The 19307-nt window shown below is 35.3% G+C and overlaps 1 protein-coding gene across 3 annotated transcripts in view; it reads right to left on the bottom strand.

The window, feature by feature from the left end:
• LOC150103247 (uncharacterized) overlaps positions 1-19307 on the bottom strand; it is a 444168-nt gene that overhangs the window by 355344 nt on the left and 69517 nt on the right. For all 3 annotated transcript variants that reach the window (XM_090397399.1, XM_090397397.1, XM_090397398.1), the window contains exon 3: positions 14536-14629. In XM_090397399.1, the coding sequence (XP_090253525.1) occupies positions 14536-14629 (94 nt within the window). The remainder of the gene's footprint in view (positions 1-14535; positions 14630-19307) is intronic.

Raw genomic sequence — 19307 nt, 5'->3', positions numbered from 1 at the left:
CAAAGCATATATCCTTATAGACATGTGTATTTTAGTAATAGTGTTACACCTTTCGGATACTTGTATATGGAAATATGATTTCTGTATTCCTTCAACCTTGGTATAATTTCTGGATCTGGCTCCCACTGATGTACTTTTATGCCGAAGTGGTTGCTTTCCCTGAGTGGATATGAGCGGCTCTGCTCAGTGGTGGGGTGAGCCTGCTATTAGGCAGAGCTACGCCTGAGGATTCTTATTGGTGATGAGGTGAGCCTGTCACTAAATGGAACTACAGCTGAGTTAAATTATCCTTCAGGTCACTCACTGTTGGGTAATCTTGAGGGATCGCATGAGTTTTTGGAGAGGTATTATTGCATTAAACATACCTCAATAAAGATTGAAATTAGTCTGGGTAGTGAGATTAGCCTCTATATACAAGGTGCCCAGTTGTGAAGTTGCTTCATGCAAAAACTTTGTTTGCTTACACCTGGATAAAGGATGAAACCAAAAATATAATTTCTTGGCATCTTTAATGTATGAAAATAGAAAATTTAATGTATGAAAAGATATCCTAGATGTCTGGAGTAATTACTTTGAAAGACTGTTAAACAAACCAAGTAGTGACAGAACCATACTAGAAATGGTTGATGGAAGTTTTTTCACTTGGCTATGCTACCAATTATATATTTGGTTTAATCCTTTATCCAAGTGTAAGCAAACAAAGTTTGCACCTGAAGTATTTTCAGGACTGGGGCAACTCGTGGTAAAGGTGGTATAAGTTCTGATCACTTGCCTTGGTATCCCATAATGCAAAGCACATCTCCTTTTGGACATGTATAATGCTATGCATTAAAGGAAGGGTCACTACCCGGTGGGAGCCAGACCCAGAGGTGATGATACTAAGGTGGAAGTAATGCAGATGTCTTATCACCATATACCAGTTGCCAAAAAAGGTGTCAACACCTTATTATTAAAATTCTCTGCATTAGAGATAGTTGTGCTTTGCATTATGGGATACTAAAGCAAGTGATCAGACCTTATACCACCTTTACCACGAGTTTCCCCAGTCCTGAAAATACTTCGGGTGCAAACTTTGTTTGCTTACACTTGGATAAAGGATTAATTCTTTGTTGTACCTTGAAATGGAAAGGCAGCTGGAGTAGATGAAATGGAAAGGCAGCTGGAGTAGATGAAATTCGACCAGAAATGCTTAAGTATGGAGGTATAAAAGTTTTGTAATGGCCACACTGCATAATTCAGAGAGTCTGGTCAGAGGTTAAATTCCCAATGATTGGAGTAGAGCGCTTATAGTACTTAAAAGTCTGCGCGGTTAGCCTAGTGGCTATGCGCTTCGCAACCATATGCCTGGGGAAGGAGTGTCCTAGGTTCGATTCCCATCGACGACGCAAGGAGCTTAAGGATCTTCCTCAGCCATAGCCAAGTTAGCCAGTCTTGGGCGTGGACAGCAGGGTTTTTTTCCACCAGTTTATCTGGGGTTTTTCATCCCACAATCAGGAAAAACCGGACCCATGAACACACACGGATTACAGTCAGGAATACTGACCCAGCCAAAGGTCTGATTCATCAGCTATGCCGGTTCCGGAGCCCAGATAAAATTTGGGGGGATTGAAATGGTGCAGTACCTCCCCATAAAGGGGGGAATCACGGCCATGTATCATCATACGTTTAAAAAAAAAAGTACTTAAAAGGGAATAAAGCTGAATGTGAGAATTACAGAAGAATTTCTCTACTAAGTGTTCAAGGTAAGATTTATGCAAGCATACTCAAAAAGAGGTTGAGAAAGATTGTGGAAGAGAAACTTGGAGAAGAACAAGCTGGATTCATGCCAAATAGAGGTTGTTAAGATCAGATTTTCACTTTAAGGCAAATAGTTAAGAAATCATGGGAATATGACAAGGATCTGTACTTAGTTGTAGATCTGGAAAAAAGCATGTGACAAAATGTCCAGAAAAAAGCTTTTCAAAACACCACATATGGAATGAATGGAACATTATACAGAGCAATACATAGTCTATATTTAAGTTGTCAGTGAGCAGCTAGAATTGAAGGAAATACAGCAAGATGGTTAGCAGGGGCATGCCGGCACAGTGTGCAATGTGTGCGACACACACAGGCGCCTGGATAGTAAAGGCACCCAAGAGGAGGAAATACTTAAAAAAAAAAAACGGTTTTTTTTTAAAGTGATTTTTTTATTGGGCAGAGGGGGGGGGGGAATAGAGGCGCCAACTAAAGTTTTGCACACAGGCACTGGACACTACTGGTGCACCCGTGATGGTTAGATGTAAAATCAGGGATAAGACAAGGATGCACATTATCTCCACTCTTATTCATTATCTATATTGATCATATTATGAAAGAAAGTGGCATTAGGCTTGATATTTGAATTGGAGATGTCAAACTTAGCTCTATGCTTCATGTAGATGCTCTACTACTAAACATCTAGTGTAAGTCTCCAGAATTCTCTAACTAAACTGAATAATAGCTGTAACAAATTTGGCATGAAAATCAGCAATAAAAAGACCAAAACTATGAAAACAGGCAGTAGCATAGAAAACTTCAGCTGCATTCTGAATGGAGATCCTATAGAACAAGTAAAATATATCAGCTATTTAGGCACAGTTTTTCTAAATTTATAAAACTGAATAAATTTATATGGAATAAGAGGAAAGGGCCAAAACATCAAACTAGCAGTATACAAACTAGTTCTTGTATACTGGTTTGTATACTGCTACCACTTCAAAACTTATTCAAACCAGTTTTAAGTTATGGATTAGAAATAAAGCACTTAAAGACTAGAAACAACGGATATGAGGGTTCTGAGAAAAATCAGGAGAGTGAACAGATGACATCAATGGCAGAATCATATTAAAGGAGATCTGAAACGAACTTGACATGATTAGCATTCAAGAATGTGTCGGTAAAGCTAATCTAAGGTGGTATGGCCAATTAAACAGAATGGGTGAGGAAAGATTAGCTAAACAGCTGTTTAACGTCAAGATAGCAGAAAAAGAAAAAAAAAAACTTTTCCTCTGTTCCTTGTGGGTTCACTAATGAGAGATGGTTTTCCTTCTTTGTTGTACCTTGTATAACTATAACATACAAGCTTCTGCTCCATCTCATTTCATATCAATAGTCTTTACTATAGTCTTCGCTACAAGCTATGAAGTATCCAGTGTCTCTTGATGAAGCCATAAACTTACTGCATTATTTACAAGAGTTGTCACTTAGATGCAATTCAATTCTTATTGGAATCTTCACCTGTAAGTAGGTGAGTCCTCAGAAATACCATGCCATTTCAGTAGCAGAAGTTTTTGTGTATGTGCACTATAGATGCGACAACCTTACACGAGTAGGGCATGCATGCATGCCCTACTCATGAAAGGTTGTCACACCTATAGTACACTAGTACCATGAGTGGGCTGCGAAGTATCCATTGTGTGCCCTGATGATGTAAGTCAAACTTGCTGTATTATTTACAAGTGGTGCCACTTAGATGCAATTCAATTCTTATTGAAATCTTCATCTGTAAGAAGGTAAGCCCTTAAAGATACCATGCCATATCAGTAGTTTTTGCACCACATCAGTTTGACTGTATGATTGCATTTTTATTGATGTATGAAAGTTTTAAGAGTGTATAGCACATCAATACTCATCTTACTTGGTCTAATGAAATTAATCATAGAATTAATTTCATTTTGAATACTTTAATTTATGAATTAAATTATAAACCATTAAGAAAAAGAAAACCAGGACGTTCTCTAAAGATGACCAATGACTTCTAAGGCTGGAACAGGCCACTCTAGGCCTAAATCCTTGATGATGATGAATTTATCAATTGTAACCAAATATCTGCACAGTGTGTGTGTGTGTTGGGGGGGGGGACAACAATATATTTGTTTTAAGATAACGTATATTAGAAAACAATAATGAAGGAGAATGCTATATATTTGGTTGGTATATCTGAATTACTCAACGGTTTGAAATGTGGAAGAGGAGGAAAGGCTTACCTCCTTCAACTACAATACTGTTTCCCATTGTAAATATGGGCATAAAAGTTATAAATTTATCAAAAATTATATATAAAAACTTGCCTACCACATGTCAGTTCACACTTAACGCACGCAAAACAGATAAAACTCAATAAACAAAAGCAACAACTCACGACAAATGACAACGTTCAATTGGATTGGTTGACATAATAACTAATTACAGCCTTGAGGGTGCTATTGTCTCTGAGCTCACCTTCTGAGCAGTTTAAAACTACTAGAACACTAAGAATCTGACCTTCTGCACTGTCTGTACATCTTTTCAAAAGGCTCAAAGGTATGTATTTTGAACGCACACTCGGGCTATTAACGTGAATGTGATGCTCTCTCTTCATGAAAAGTATCCTCTTTATGAAGCATTAGTATACTGTGTTTACTTTTAGGAATCATGTGAAGTCTGGAAACAAGGGAATCTTTAACAGGAATAAATGCAAAAATATAATATCGGTAATATTGCTATTCAGTGGATGAGCACCACACACCCTGAATATTTGTCCCCAGTGTGTGTGCACGCACTGGGGGCAAACTGTGTGTGTGTGTGTGTGTGTGCTGAGACAATAGCACCCAGAAATCAGTGGCTGCAATTGATTATTGTGCCAACCAATCCAATTAAACGTTGTCGTTTGTCGGTAGTTGATGTCCATGTTTTCTGAGTTGTCTGTTTGGTATGCATGAAGTATACACTGACGTGTTTAGGACACTGATATAGACAAGTTTTCTATAAATAATTTATAACTTTTTTGCCCATATTTACAATGGGAAACAGTGTTGATGATCTACTGAATGTCCTGTTTTCTGCCAGAGCTTTCACAGATTGCATGATTATAGTCAAAGGAGGTGGGAATGTGTATAAATAAGTAAACGAGTTATTTCAGTCTTTTTTTTGGTTCAATCCGGAAAAATAATTTCTTAAGCGATTACTTTTTCCAATTTCTGTACATATATGGTTGTATTTTAATATTGTATCAAAATTCAAATTATCCATGTTGCACTCTAGTATTTGCCAATGATCTAATCTCACCACGAAGCATAAATCCTTTGTGCCTCTCACATATACGATGCTCACGAAGCATAACTATTGTTCATCTGACCATTATGCTTTCCATATTTGAAATTATATTAATTGATAAATTAAAGTATTCAAAATTATCCTACAATTAATTTCATTGGACCAATTCCAACCAATATGGCTCTCTGCATGTTCGAGGTAATCTGAAAGCACCAAAGGAATCAGCGGCCAACGGGGAGGAATCAAGATTGCAAACAAATGTTTTTTTGTTTTTTTTTATTGGACCAATTAAGATGATCACTGATACGCTATCCACTCAAACTTTTACATTGATAAAAATGCAATCATACGGTCAAATTGACGTGAATTTTGTAGCACAGGTTGCATAAGCCACATGACAGCACACCCAACCTAAATGGGCATGCGATGCCACTGGTGATTATGTGTTGTAAAGACGTGTTGTAGAGTCAGTTGTCCTTCAATCCAATAACTCTCTATTTAGTAGGTGCCATCCACAGCGATAACATAAAGAAATCAGATAAAATGAAGCTTAACATGTGAAAACTAGGTTAAACAAAGAAAACAAAACATTTACATCTGCCTTGGATCAAAATTTCCAAAACATTCAGCATGGATAAACTATCACATTCCAATATTAGAATGTGTAAGTGGATTTTAGAACTCTTTCTGAATAGGAATTCATGCATAAAATGCCTTCTGTGTGAATGAGTTTTGCATTTTGCATCATTCACAAAGAAATCAGATAAAATACAGTTTAACATGTGAAAACTAGGTTTAGTTCAGCAATAAATTGTCAGACATGCAATGAACCTAGGATCAGATTCAGTGTCGATGCCATGCTGAACTAAATCAAATATGTTTATGACCATACAAGAAATGTAGTCACCTCTCATAATTTTGGCAAGCAAGCTATTCCAAAACTACATCATTTATGATAAACCGCACATTTAGTTTGGCTCAACATGATAGTGATACTGAACATGGGATCTTTTGAAAAGACCTGAAGTTTGTCCACATTAGCCACTTTAGACATAAATGCTAATTCAAAGAGAGCTCTGAGATCCTATCATATTACCATAACTAGAATCAGAATGGTGGCTTATTCATGAAAAATAATGGAAGAATATTCATTTCTCAGTTACATGCACTAGAATCATGATAAAGAGCAAGTAGGGGAAATCACTTCTATCTGCTCTTTAACTATGAGATCTTTGAAGTACCAATACTGTCATCAGTAGAAATTGCCAAAAGCCAATTTATTAAAAAAAAAAAAAAAAATTACTACATTAAATTAATATTAATGTTACTTTATTAGGTCAACTGAATAAATAATGTTACTTCATTAGATCAAATAAAAAAACTAGGAACATCATGTAAGACCTTCCATGATATAAGGTCTACCGAAATCAAGCTTCCTTTAAGACCAATAGTCGATTCTTCTGCGAGTCCTACTTATACAATCACCAAATTCTAAGAGTCTTTTGAACTCCCATCACAAATTGGTAAAATTCATATAACTATCACAGAATTTCTCTTCAGAATAAGAGATTTACAAGTCAATCCCGCTTTCTTGGCCAGTTTTGACACCTCCCTCTTCACTAATGCACCTCTGGGTGACACTCTGGAATATTTATTGTAGATTTTACAGCTGACAACATGGTGCTATTCTGGCCAACTATTTTGTAGACTATTTAGAAAAAAAATTTTGAGCTCATCCCAAAAGCATTCTGATGCATCTGTTATGTCAATAGCATTTTTACCATTTGGTAAATATAAATAAATAATCTTGATTCTAAGAAAGAGCGCTTAAGGGTCAGAGCTGTATAACCGAGAAGAGACCTCCACATAGCCTTTAAAGGAATGTGGAGAACCGACCAGGACTTCAGACCTAATGCCCAATCTTCAACTTCTCGTGGTGCACCATGTTGAGTATCTACCTGGATACTGAACAAACGAGGATGGACTGGAAATTTGGGATTTAGCTGACCAAATTGTATTCTTATTGACTTAAACCAATATACAAAATGATGGTACAACATGACAAAATTTCATGCCAGCTGGGGCGTCGCCCGGTTAAACAAGGACCCCGTTGTTTTCACCAGGGAACCAGGGCAAACAGCAAAAAGTCAGCTACTGTAACAAATCTGAAAACACACCCCAACTCAACATCACCAGAGTTAAAGATAGGTATTATCAATTAGAAGCCTGAATGGCAAAGAAATGGAGCTAGCTGAGGATTAGATAAGTACCAGATCGACATAATAGGGGTGACTGAAACAAAAAAGACAAAAATTGATGAGATCTTTCTGAGCAATAAATACAAAATGTTATATTCGGGCAATGATAATCAAGGAAAAAAGGAGTAGCCATAGTATTCAACACTAAATACGAGGCTAATCTTCTTGAATGGCAGGCAGTCTCAAGTAGAGTGAAGTGGGCAAATATCAGAATGGGGAACTGGACAATGAGACTTATTTGTGCCTATGGCCTGACAGAAGGCTCTACTAAGGTAGAAGTGGAGGAATTTTTTTGAGGCTCTAGAGAAAGCTACTGACACAATGAAAAAGTTGGTACTTGTTGGGGATCTAAATAGCAGAGTAGGAAATGATTGTCAGATATACAAAAATGTTTTGGGAAAATTTGGAGAAAATAGCAAAGCTAATAATAATGGCAAATACCTGTTGAATTTCTGCTCAGGACATGGACTGGTTATTACTAACACCATGTTCCAACATAAAAATGTGCACAAATTCACATGGAGAGAAGAGGCAAGGAATAAGAAAAGTCTCATTGACTATGTTATTGTTGATAGTGATGTTTTCTCCCTGGTGCAGGACACCAGAGTGTACAGAAGAATTGAAATTGGAAGTGATCACTATTTAGTCTTGAGCAGGATAAAATTGAATTTCATATTGAAAAGAATGACATGTAAGAAACTTTTAAAGCGAATAAAAGTTTAGCAGCTCTCAGATGTGACTGTACACTTAAATACACAAAGATTATTGAAAAAAAATGAAAGAGTTTGAGAACAAGAACCAAACCTTGGAGATTCAGTGGCAAACCTTGAAGAAAACTCTGATTGATTCAGCTAGAGAGGCATGTGGTGAGGTTGTCTGCAAGGATAGAAAAATCCTTAAAGAGGCAGTGAAGGAAAAGAAGAAAGCATATCAAAAGTTCCTGGCAAATAATTCAGCTTGTGCTCTTAGAGAATACAAAGACAAATGTAAGAAAGCTAAACACTGTGTAAAACTAGCTAAACAAAAGTCATGGGAGGACTTTAGCAAGAACATCAATATCAAGAAGGTGGAAAGATATTCTGCAGGTTGTTGAAGAAGCTAAGAAATGGAGGAAAGAATGCTGTAAAAGGAGTTAGAGAGGATAAAGCTGACATGAAAATGGGAGAAAAAAGGTATCCTTGAAGTATGAAATAATTACTTCGAAAAATTGCTAAACGAAACAAGCAGTCATAGCACAGTGGTAAAAAAAAACACTCAACGGGCATTCAGTCAGGAATACATTTCCATACTTGAAGTAGAAAAAGCCATCAAAGGCTTGAAATGTGGAAAGGCAACAGGAGTAGATGATATTCGACCAGAAATGCTGAAGTATGGTGGTATAAAAGTCTTACAGTGGCTGCACTGCATAGTTCAAAATGCCTGGACAGAGGGACGAATTCCAGATGATTGGAACAGTGCTGTCATAGTACCCCATATATAAAAAGGGAAATAAAACTGAATGTGAGAATTACAGAGTATTTCCGTACTGAGTGTTCCAGGCAAGACTTATGCCAGTATACTTGAGAAATGGTTGAGAAGAATTGTGGAAGAAAAGTTTGGTGAAGAACAAGCTGGATTGAGGCCAAATAGAGGTTGTCAGAATCAGATCTTCCCTTTACGACAATTAGTTGAAAAACTATGGGAATATAACAAAGATCTCTATTTACGCTTTATCGATCTGGAAAAGGCATATGACAAGGTGCCAAGTGAGAAGCTATTCAATATGCTACAGTTATATGGTGTCAATGGGGCATTATATCAAGCAGTACTTTGTCTTTATTTGAGTTGCAAGTCACCAGTTAGAATTGAAGGAAGTACAGGAAGATGGTTTAATGTTAAAACTGGTGTGAGACAAGGATGTACTTTATCCCCTCTGTTATTCATTATTTATATGGATCACATTATGAAGGAAAGTGGTATTAAACATGATATCAGAATTGGAGATGTTAATGTCAGCTCTTTGCTTTATGCGGACGAATACTTCTGAGTAAATCCACTACAAGTTTGCAAGATTTCCTGACTAAATCGAATAACTGTTGTAATAGATATGGTATGAAGGTCAGCAATAAAAAGACAAAGACAATGAAAATAGGTAGAATCGTTGAAAATGTCAACTGTGTTTTGAATGGGGAACCTGTGGAACAAGTAAAACATTTCAGCTACTTAGGCACCAATTTTAGTGAAGATGATAAATTAAATATGGAAATAAACAACAGAATAAACAAAGCTGGTATGGCAGGAAGTCAATTGAATAAATTCATATGGAATAAGAGAGAAATTAGTCAGAACACTAAATTAGCTGTATACAAGACAGTGTTTAAACCAGTTTTAACTTATGGATCTGAGAGCTGGATCAAAGTAAAACACTTAACCAAAGACTAGAGACCACGGATATGAGAGTCCTGAGAAAGATTAGAGGCGTGAACAGATGACATCAATGGCAATATCATATTAAAAATGAGAATATTAGGAAAGAACTTGACATTGTCAGCATCCAGGAATGCGTTAGCAGACTAATCTCAGGTGGTTTAATCATTCTGTTCACTTGAACAGAATGGGCGAGGAAAGATTAGCGAAACAAGTGTTCTCTGCCAGGTTGGCAGGAAAATGACCCAGAGGAGGACCAAGATATAGGTGGATTGATGCAGTACAAAGTGCCTTAGACAATAGAAATATAAGATCTGATAATGTTGGAGTCTTGACAAGTAATAGACTGATTTGGAAGAAAATTGTAGATAGGAAGTTAGTAATGATGTAAATTTTTTGTGTAGTACTGTCATATCCTGTACACCCCATGAGGGTACACGTCATGAATTTGATGATGATTCTAAGATGAAGGTGACTAAGTTTTTTTTGTAAGAATTTGTACAAAAAATCTCAATTGTCCTCAAATTCAACCTAGATTCAAATTTAATCTTGAAAAGGAATCACAAGGAGCATTTTTCCAATGTTCACTTCTCCATGTGAAATTGATGGTGCTTTTTTTTTTACATCCATCTACTACAAACCTACCTACCCACCTCTTCTGGATGCCCCCCCCCACACACACTCAAGTCTGTAGATGATCATTCATCGCAAAAATATGAAACAAGAGTTCATAACATATACTCCTTTGAAGCACTTTATCAACAGGAAATCCCAACTATTAAGCAAGTGTTGTTTCATTTGCTATAACCCACTTTTTAAGGATGTATTCTTTCAAAATAGTACCATGTGTAACGTGGAAAAGATCATGTTTATTATTTTCAGGGTTTTAATATGACCTAAAAACAGTTTACAAACGATTCAAACTAATTGGACCCTCATTTCGGTAAATAACAGTTCTACATCTTTTGACCAGACACTCTGAATTTAAACAAAAATGACTACATCGAAAACTGGACATTCATATTAAGTATAGAAAAGGAACTCTATGAGATGCAGCTTGTTTAAACAGTGATATATTATGATAGACCAAAAATCAGGCCTATCATCATATATCCCCTCCCCCCAAAAAAGGGCCAGAGATCATATGCTTTAAGCTCAGGTGCTAGTTAGAAAAAATCACAGATAATAAAGTGTAAATAGAACAAGAGAGACATTAAATTGGAAGCATTAATAATGCTTCTAATAATAATAATAAAAAAAAGTCTTTCATATCTGAATTTGCTGTGACAAAGCAGTGCTCCTTCCATTTGATTCTGTGCGTGTGTGTTGTCTGCTAAACCTGCCTGACTAGTCATGATAACAAGTGGATTGTTTTTTTCAAGCAGATTTTGGCTGATCTTCACTCTGCTCAGAGTAGGCCAACTTGCAGGAACAAGAACCCTATATATATTAGAAACTAAGAGAGAAAGGAGTTAATTCCTAGTGGAACAGATAAGGACAAAATGTTTCAAGTAGCTTTGAAGGCAGTGTCAGATCAGATAGTGCCTTTTTTTTGGGACAGTATGCAACAGTACAGCATATAGTACCTTTTATTAACAGTGATATGTTACATATGGATGTGGTACATTTGGAAATTTGTAATATTCAGTCATTTTTTTCATTTATCTAGTATGCAAATAAGCTTAGTTTATGTAATTAAATTTACATTTTTTACTACATATATTGTTATATAAAACTGTTTTTATATTTACTATATAAATTTATTAAAAATTATGATACACATTATACATATTTTTATATGCTTCTACAATAAATTTATGCCTAATAAACTGCATCATACTCTTAATTTTCTGTTCTTATCCCAAAAAAATTTATCATGCTATGAAGTAAATATTAGTATTTTTTTTAAAGTTTTATTTTTATGTCCTTCTAATTTTCAATTTTTTTTCCTTGCTAGCCAAGAATAATGAATACAGGCATCTTTTAAAAAAGCACTGGTGTTAGAGGTTGTATTTTTTAATTCTGGCTATTTTCTCTAATATATCCCATACGTAACATATAGCAATTGCATTACTATAATTTGTATGTGTAGACAAAGTAGATGATTACAGGATGATTAAGTATTTTGTAAATTCTATTAGAATTGTAGCCATTAGATAAGACAAGCATAGGATATATCATTTAGTTCAACTGGGAATGACATCTCATTGCAAGACTGATGGTTCTATTAGTTAGTTTTTATCATCATCAAATTCCTGCCATGTACCCTCAAGGGGTGTGCAGGATATGATAGTACTACATGAAAAATTTTTATCATTACTAGCTTCCTATCTACAATTTTCCTCCAAACTAGTCTGTTACTTGTCAAGACTCCAACATTATCAGATCTTATATTTCTATTGTCTAAGGCACTTTGTACTGCATTAATCCACCTATATCTTGGTCTATTTATTTATCTCTGGGTTGTTTTCCTGCCAACCTGGCAGAGAACACTTGTTTTGCTAATCTTTCCTCGCCAATTCTGTTCAAGTGATCATACCACCCGAGTTTAGCTCTGCTAACGCATTCCTGGATGCTGACAATGTCGAGTTCTTTCCTAATAGTACTTTTTCTTGCCATTTTCTTGGGAAATCTCCATTAATTCAGACTACCCAAGAATTTTGGGAAGCATGTATTTTAAAGTTCAATGGCAAGACTAATAAAGTTTTCCCATACTACTGACACTTTTTTCTATGTATATCTGATTCATTCATTACATAAGTAATATCTCTGCAGATGTTTTATAATTAATGTTAGAAACATTTTGCTTGACCTATAATTTTAAAGTTTGAGAGAGAGAGAGAGAGAAAAGAGCATTTTTTATATATTTTTACTATTTTTTATAAGTTTATACTAAGTTCACATACATACTTTGATGATAAAATGCTGAAAAAACATTTCAGTTTGATTCCTTTAAATGCCTAAAAATGTAATCTTAAATTTTAAGTATGTGTAACATAGTAAAACACCAAATACATGAGAATGGGGATAAGACCCTGTTTAGATGAAACCAAAAAAAAAAAAAAAAAAAAAAAAATCAGTAAGTAGATCAACATAAATGGTGAAGTCATGTGAATGAGCTGATCTCACATGGAAGTGGCAGTTTTTATTTCCTGAAAACTCAAACCAAACATCACAGAAGACATTCAATTTGCAAACATCCAGATTTTTTTTTTTTTTTTGATACTCACCCATAAAAGGTTGTAAACTTATAATACACTGGTACTAGGTTCTTTTTTTTAATAATCTGGAAGCTTGGCTGCAATTCAACATCAAACTTTCTAATTATTCTAATTTCTATTTCCTTACTAAAATAGTAAGGAAACTGATTAACAGTTAACTTTTATCGCTGAAAGTATGAACTTATGAAAATATGGATCCCATTAGTGATCTACAAGGAGAGCTTTCTGCTTATAACACTCGCTTTTGGCTAAACATGGAAAAATCTGGAGAAGCAGCTTATTGTTCTTAAGAACATATCATCTTCTGAACTATTTATATTTAATACTCACTATAGGTAACTATGCTACAGTGAAATCACTTACCATAAACTATTAAAAAAGTCTCAGCCAAACTTCAATACCTTCAATATGAATCTAAAACAAATTCACTACAGCAGACTTTTCAACTATATAAACTATTCCTCTGTTCCTTGTGGATTCACTAATGAGAGATGGTTTTCTTTCTTTGTTGTGCCTTGTATAACTGTAACATACAAACTTCTGCTCTGTCTCACTCCATATCAAGTCTTTCCTTGACTCTTACCATAAGTCAAGAGCCTAACACCTTGACTTCTACAGTTCTTCTAACTGTAATGCACTGCATTTCTCTTATTTCATGAACTCAATGTTATAAACAGTACTTTCAGAATATCTATTACTAACTCTTTAAATAGTGATCTCTACATTTCTACAATGAAGAATGGTGGGGGGTGGAAGAGAACATAGTCTACTTCAGTTCTCAAAACAAACATCTTGCTCTTTCTGTCAAACCACGTAAACTTCAATGATACTTCACACCTTCAAGCTGTGAAGTATCCACTGTGTCCCTTGATGACATAAGCCATAAACTTACTGCATTATTTACAAGAGTTGTCACATAGATGCAATTCGATTCTTATTGGAATCTTCATCTGTAAGAAGGTAAGCCCCCAAAGATACCATACCATCTCAGCAGCAAAAGTTTTTGTGTATGTGCATGTGTGCATGCACACCCCATCCATGAAAGGTTGTATAACTTATGGTACTATTGTACTATAAGTCAAAAATTTTAAAAAATCCTTAGCCAACTACCATGAGTGGGCTAAGGATTTTTTTTTAAATTTTTTTGTACATAGTTAAGGGACCAAACATTGGACTTTATCAAGCCACTTCCAGACCTCTAATAAGGTGCTTATTACTGGTAACGCTTACTGGTAGCAATCTCTGATTGCTACCAGTAAGAGTTCCTTTTGCCTAAAAGAGAAATTTATATCCCTTAACTAATTAATATTACATGTGTAACTCGACATACATACAATTAAAATTTAAATCATAAATTCTTTATTTCAGCAGATAGTTTTGTGTTACTGTGGGAAGAGAAACGACTTTAGGTACTACAGAAATCAGTCAACTATCACTTACTCTGCCAAAGAAAACAAACACCTGATAATTAATTTATATATTAGTCCTGTTTAAGTTTTTTTTTCAATGGACTTGTTAAGAAGGAAGATATTTAATTTACCCTTTCAGAGAAATATTCAGAATGAGATTTTGTATATTAAAAAAAATCTACTAACCTAATTTTCTGTCTTCAGAAGATACAAAAAGCTTTCTTTTAAGATTTCTTTTCCTGGTTAATGCTTGAGAAGTACCAATAAGAGTTCCTTTTGCCTAAAAGAGACATTTATATCCCTTAACTAATTAATATTACATGTGTAACTCAACATACATACAATTAAAATTTATATTGTAAATTCTTTATTTCAGCAGATAGTTTCGTGTTACTGTGGGAAGAGAAACAACTTTAGATACTACAGAAATCAGTCAACTATCACTTACTCTGCTAAAGATAGTATTAATTGTGTGAATAACATTTTCTTGTTTTACATAAATTTCCATCTCCAAAAGGTTGCAACCCTTTTGTACAGGCAGGAAGAGATAATCTGATTCCCCTACTCTACAGAGCAAACACTGAACTATTCACAGCCACTTAAGACCACATGTCAACAATGTGAACCCAGAGCCTACAGAACGTGGAGATGTTGCCCACTAGCCAACAGACAAAATACTTAACATGACTATGACAATATCTTTTACCCCTTTATACCTTAATCTATACATACAAGCAAATTTTTATTGTTTCTTCAGTAGAGAATTTTACAAAATGCTTTTTCACACCAGTGAAAACTTTAATAGTGCAAAATCCAAGTAATCACATAATTTATGTATGTTTAATGAAGTGAGATAAAATCCTATATTTTTTAATCAAGTTAAAGTGAATGGATATCCAATTTAATAATCTTCTTGGTATATATCATATTTTATAATAAAATACAGATAAATATGTTTCTCTGATTGCTGTCATCAAGGTCACATTACATACAATTGACTGGAAAGGCACCTGCTGTTACATCACACTAAAATGTGGTATGAGTGTAAATTTAAGGAGGCCTGCGAAATTGTTATCAACCACCCTAATCTTAACAATAATAGTGGTCTACAAATCCCAAGAATATGAATGGCACATATTCTACCCACTCAACCTTTTGGTCTAAGAGTTGATTATAATTAGGACTGTAAGCAATCTAGGATACTAACTCCTAATATAACAACTGTTGTTAAATTATAGATTAGGCCACCACTTTTGCTGTATTAAAACTATCTATTGAATTTGTTCTCTGATGATGTTATAAATAGAATATAGCTTTAATGTATTTTTTTTTTTCCCACTAGAGATGGCCAGTAGAATAACGATTGTTCAAATCAGCACTTTGGCATACTGTTTGAAATGTAATGTAGCTTGTCTTTGTATATACATGTGCATACTCCAGATGATGACCTTAATATGAAAGTTGAAACGTCAGGAAATTAAAGTAATTATTCCTAACATGGTTATAGTCTCTATAATTTTACTGAAATGAATGCTGATCACCATGTAACACTAAAGGAAAGAAAAGGATTAACTGAAAAAATGTTAGCATAACTGCAAGGATATGGCAAAATTTGATTGCCATATCCTTGCATTACTTAAAACACATGATAGATTTCCCCCCCCCACACACACACACACACAAACACGCAAAGTAACAAGAAGAATAGTGATTAGCAGACATAATGCACTAATATTAACTAAGTAAAACTATGGAGTAAACTGGAAGAGTAACAAATGAAGGAATTTTATGAAACATATTTTGAAACTTGTAGTGATATAAGTTTTGAGGCTAATTGTAAGTCTGTTATAGTCCCCTTCATAACCCACTTTTTGATTCCTGTTACAATACTCATATTAACAATTTGATGGAATGAAATTAGCATACAGGAGTGAATTAAAAGTTTAATGATTCCAACATTTTTATCTCTGTCAAAGATGCATCTTCAGTGGTATAATATAAAAACTGTAATGTGCACACAAGCAACACAAAATGAAGTGGAACTGTTCACTTTAGCTCTTCAACGTATAAACAACACCAAGAGAATAAAAAATAAATACATTTATTTTATTTATTGGTCTGGCTGTGCTATGTTGTTGATGTCTTTGCTACTTTACCTCATGGTCCAGACACATTGGATACATTTTAGAAAATCTTAACAACAACATCCCAAAATAAACTGAATGATAGAGGAAAAAAAAAGTGACAATTGTTTCCCCCTTTTCTAGATACACTAGTGACATGACTTCCTAATGGTTCATAATCCTTTTCCATTTACAGAAAAACCCACACATATAGGAAGGTATTTATATAAATAATCACATCACCACCTATCCCATCGAGTACAGCATCCACAAAGCCAGGACTATTTGTTCAAATGAAAGCTCTAGAAACTGAGCTCAGGGACTTTTTCAACACCACCACCTTTTTAGCTAATGGCTACAATCTTTGTAAAATAGATAAAATACTTTATGCACCCCCACCATCCCTCCTACAACCAACACACAAGATCACAACTAAACCATTTTTGTCTCTTATATATTCAGTGTTCTCTGGAAATATGATTTCCATGTGTGTCATCAGTAGTTATTAAGATCTTGGAGAAAGTAGTGAGGGACCGTATACAGCATTGGGCAGATGAGGGTAATGTTATCTGTGAGAGTCAACATGGATTTGTGAAAGGGTGCTCTTGTTTTAGCAATATGCTAGCCTTTTATAATAAAGTTACAAGAACATTAGATGAGGGAAAGGCATATACTGCAATTTTCTTAGACTAAGCGAAGGCATTTGACAGGGTGCCACATGATAAGCTGATATTTAAGTTGCAGCACATGGGTCTGGATGTAAGATAGGTCAACTGGATTCAGGATTGACTGTCTGATAGGTATCAGAGAGTTGTGTATGGTGGAGCAGTTTCAAGGAGGCAGAGGGTTACAAGTGGGATCCCACAGGGCTCAGTACTAGGACCTATATTGTTTAACCTTTATATCAATGACATTGTCAATGGATTGCAAGGGGATATTCAGTTGTTTGCAGAAGATGCGAAGCTGGGAAGGATTATTAGTAATAGTGCAGATGTGGTAGCCATGCAAGAGGATTTGAATAAGCTAGATAGATGGGCAAATGAATGGGGTGTCAGTTTAATGCAGCAAAATGTAAGGTCTTGAGGTTTGAGAAACATCGATGGGATGCTGCATTCTCTATGGGAGGAGTTATACTGGAGGAAGTAGGGGAGACAAGAGATCTGGGGTTGATGATTGATAGAAACCTGAAGTTTAGGGGACATATTGCAAAGGTGGTGAAGGTAACACAGAGGATTGCTGCAATTATGAGAAGGACACTGACCTGCAGAGATTAAAAGGGTTATTATTCCGTTGTATAAGTCTCTGATCAGACCACACTTAGACTATTGTTCTCAGATTTGGTCCCCAGGATTTGAAGGGGATAAATTAACTGTGGAAAGGATACAAAGACGGATGACAAAGATGGTTTCAGGACTGTACAAGGATAGTTATGAGGATTGGCTGAGGGAATGTGGACTGCAGAGTTTGGTGGATAGAAGGAGAGGTGATGATTGAGACTTTAGAGTGAGGAGTGGTTTCTTTGCATGGAAGGTGGTTGAACCGTGGAATGCATTGCCTGATGGAGTGGTGAGAGCGAGAACGGTCATTGAGTTTAAGGAATGCTATGATAGACTTTGTGTTTCTTAAGTGGAACCTCCCCTAGATAAATCTTGACAGACTTTATGTTCTTAGGAAGGACCTCCCACGATGAGTCTTTTGACTCCATGGAGGCCTGAATAATAATAATATCATACCCACTCATTCAGTTTGCTACCTTCATCTGTTCTCCTAAGGATAAAATTAATCCTTAGGAGAACAGTGGCACCTGTGGTTTAGCCCAGTGTGGACAGACTGGTAGATCACTTAACATTTGCCATGAAGAACACAAAAATTGCATCTTTGATCATCTGTATGCCGAGTCAGGACTGGACCATGTTCTGGATACTCCTTCACGTAGAATTGAATGGAAGAAGACATTGGTACTACACAGAAGTCATAGGTCTGAAAGACTATTTTTAGAATCAGCAGTGGCTATGAAGTGCTTACCCAATCTCAAACAAGTATAGCTGCATTAATTTGCCAAACATCTGGGAGGCAGTCATTCTGAGACCAAATAGCTGACTTCTCCAAATTAACTTGACATTATCCAGTCCATAGAGGGCACCATGTTAGGATATTAATTCTTTTTTTTTTATTTTATAATTTTAATTGCTTTTAAGGATTTGCTTGAGTGTCAGTATGCTTGTCACAGTTATAATTTAAGCTCTGAAGAAGCTGGATAAAAAACCAGAAAAATATTAGTAAGCTCAGGAAAAAATAAATTTATTTATTTTTTTCCTCTCTTGGTGTTGTTTATACTGTGAAGCACTATTCTGAATAATCAACGACACCTAAGCCTTTTTATATGAAGTGGATTAGGCTTAAAAGTATAACAGCCTAAGAAGAGTACTCTCTATGGACATTGATAGTTGGCCCTGCTATTATGGAGAATTACAGCTTTCTGTATTTTACAGTTATGAATTACAATTTTCTGTATTTTAGGCAGTTTCACACAGCCATATTTATTTAAGTTAGGTTGGTTTTTAAGAGAAATTGCAGAGTCTAAAAAAATTTCTCACAATTGTGATGAAGCACAGTAACTTCTTCAATTTCATTCTGTGAGTGGTGTCTAAGGCATGGTCTCCTAGATCTGAGTGCCTGTAATAGTGGCAGAAGATATATTTCTTATAAGAATAAATTAAATATGGGTGACATGTTAAATTATTATTTGTAGAAAGTCTCCAGTATTAAGACCACATGATTTTAGGCAAATAATGAAGTTAACAAAATAAACAAATATAACTCTACAAGTGTCGT

This window comes from Typopeltis vanoorti, chromosome 9, assembly GCF_054136105.1.
Source record: "Typopeltis vanoorti isolate ZY-2024b chromosome 9, IOZ_Tvanoo_1.0, whole genome shotgun sequence".
Classification (NCBI taxonomy): Eukaryota; Metazoa; Arthropoda; class Arachnida; order Uropygi; family Thelyphonidae; genus Typopeltis; species Typopeltis vanoorti.
The sequence above is the reverse complement of the archived record's forward strand: the minus strand, read 5'-3'. Positions and strand labels throughout refer to the sequence as shown.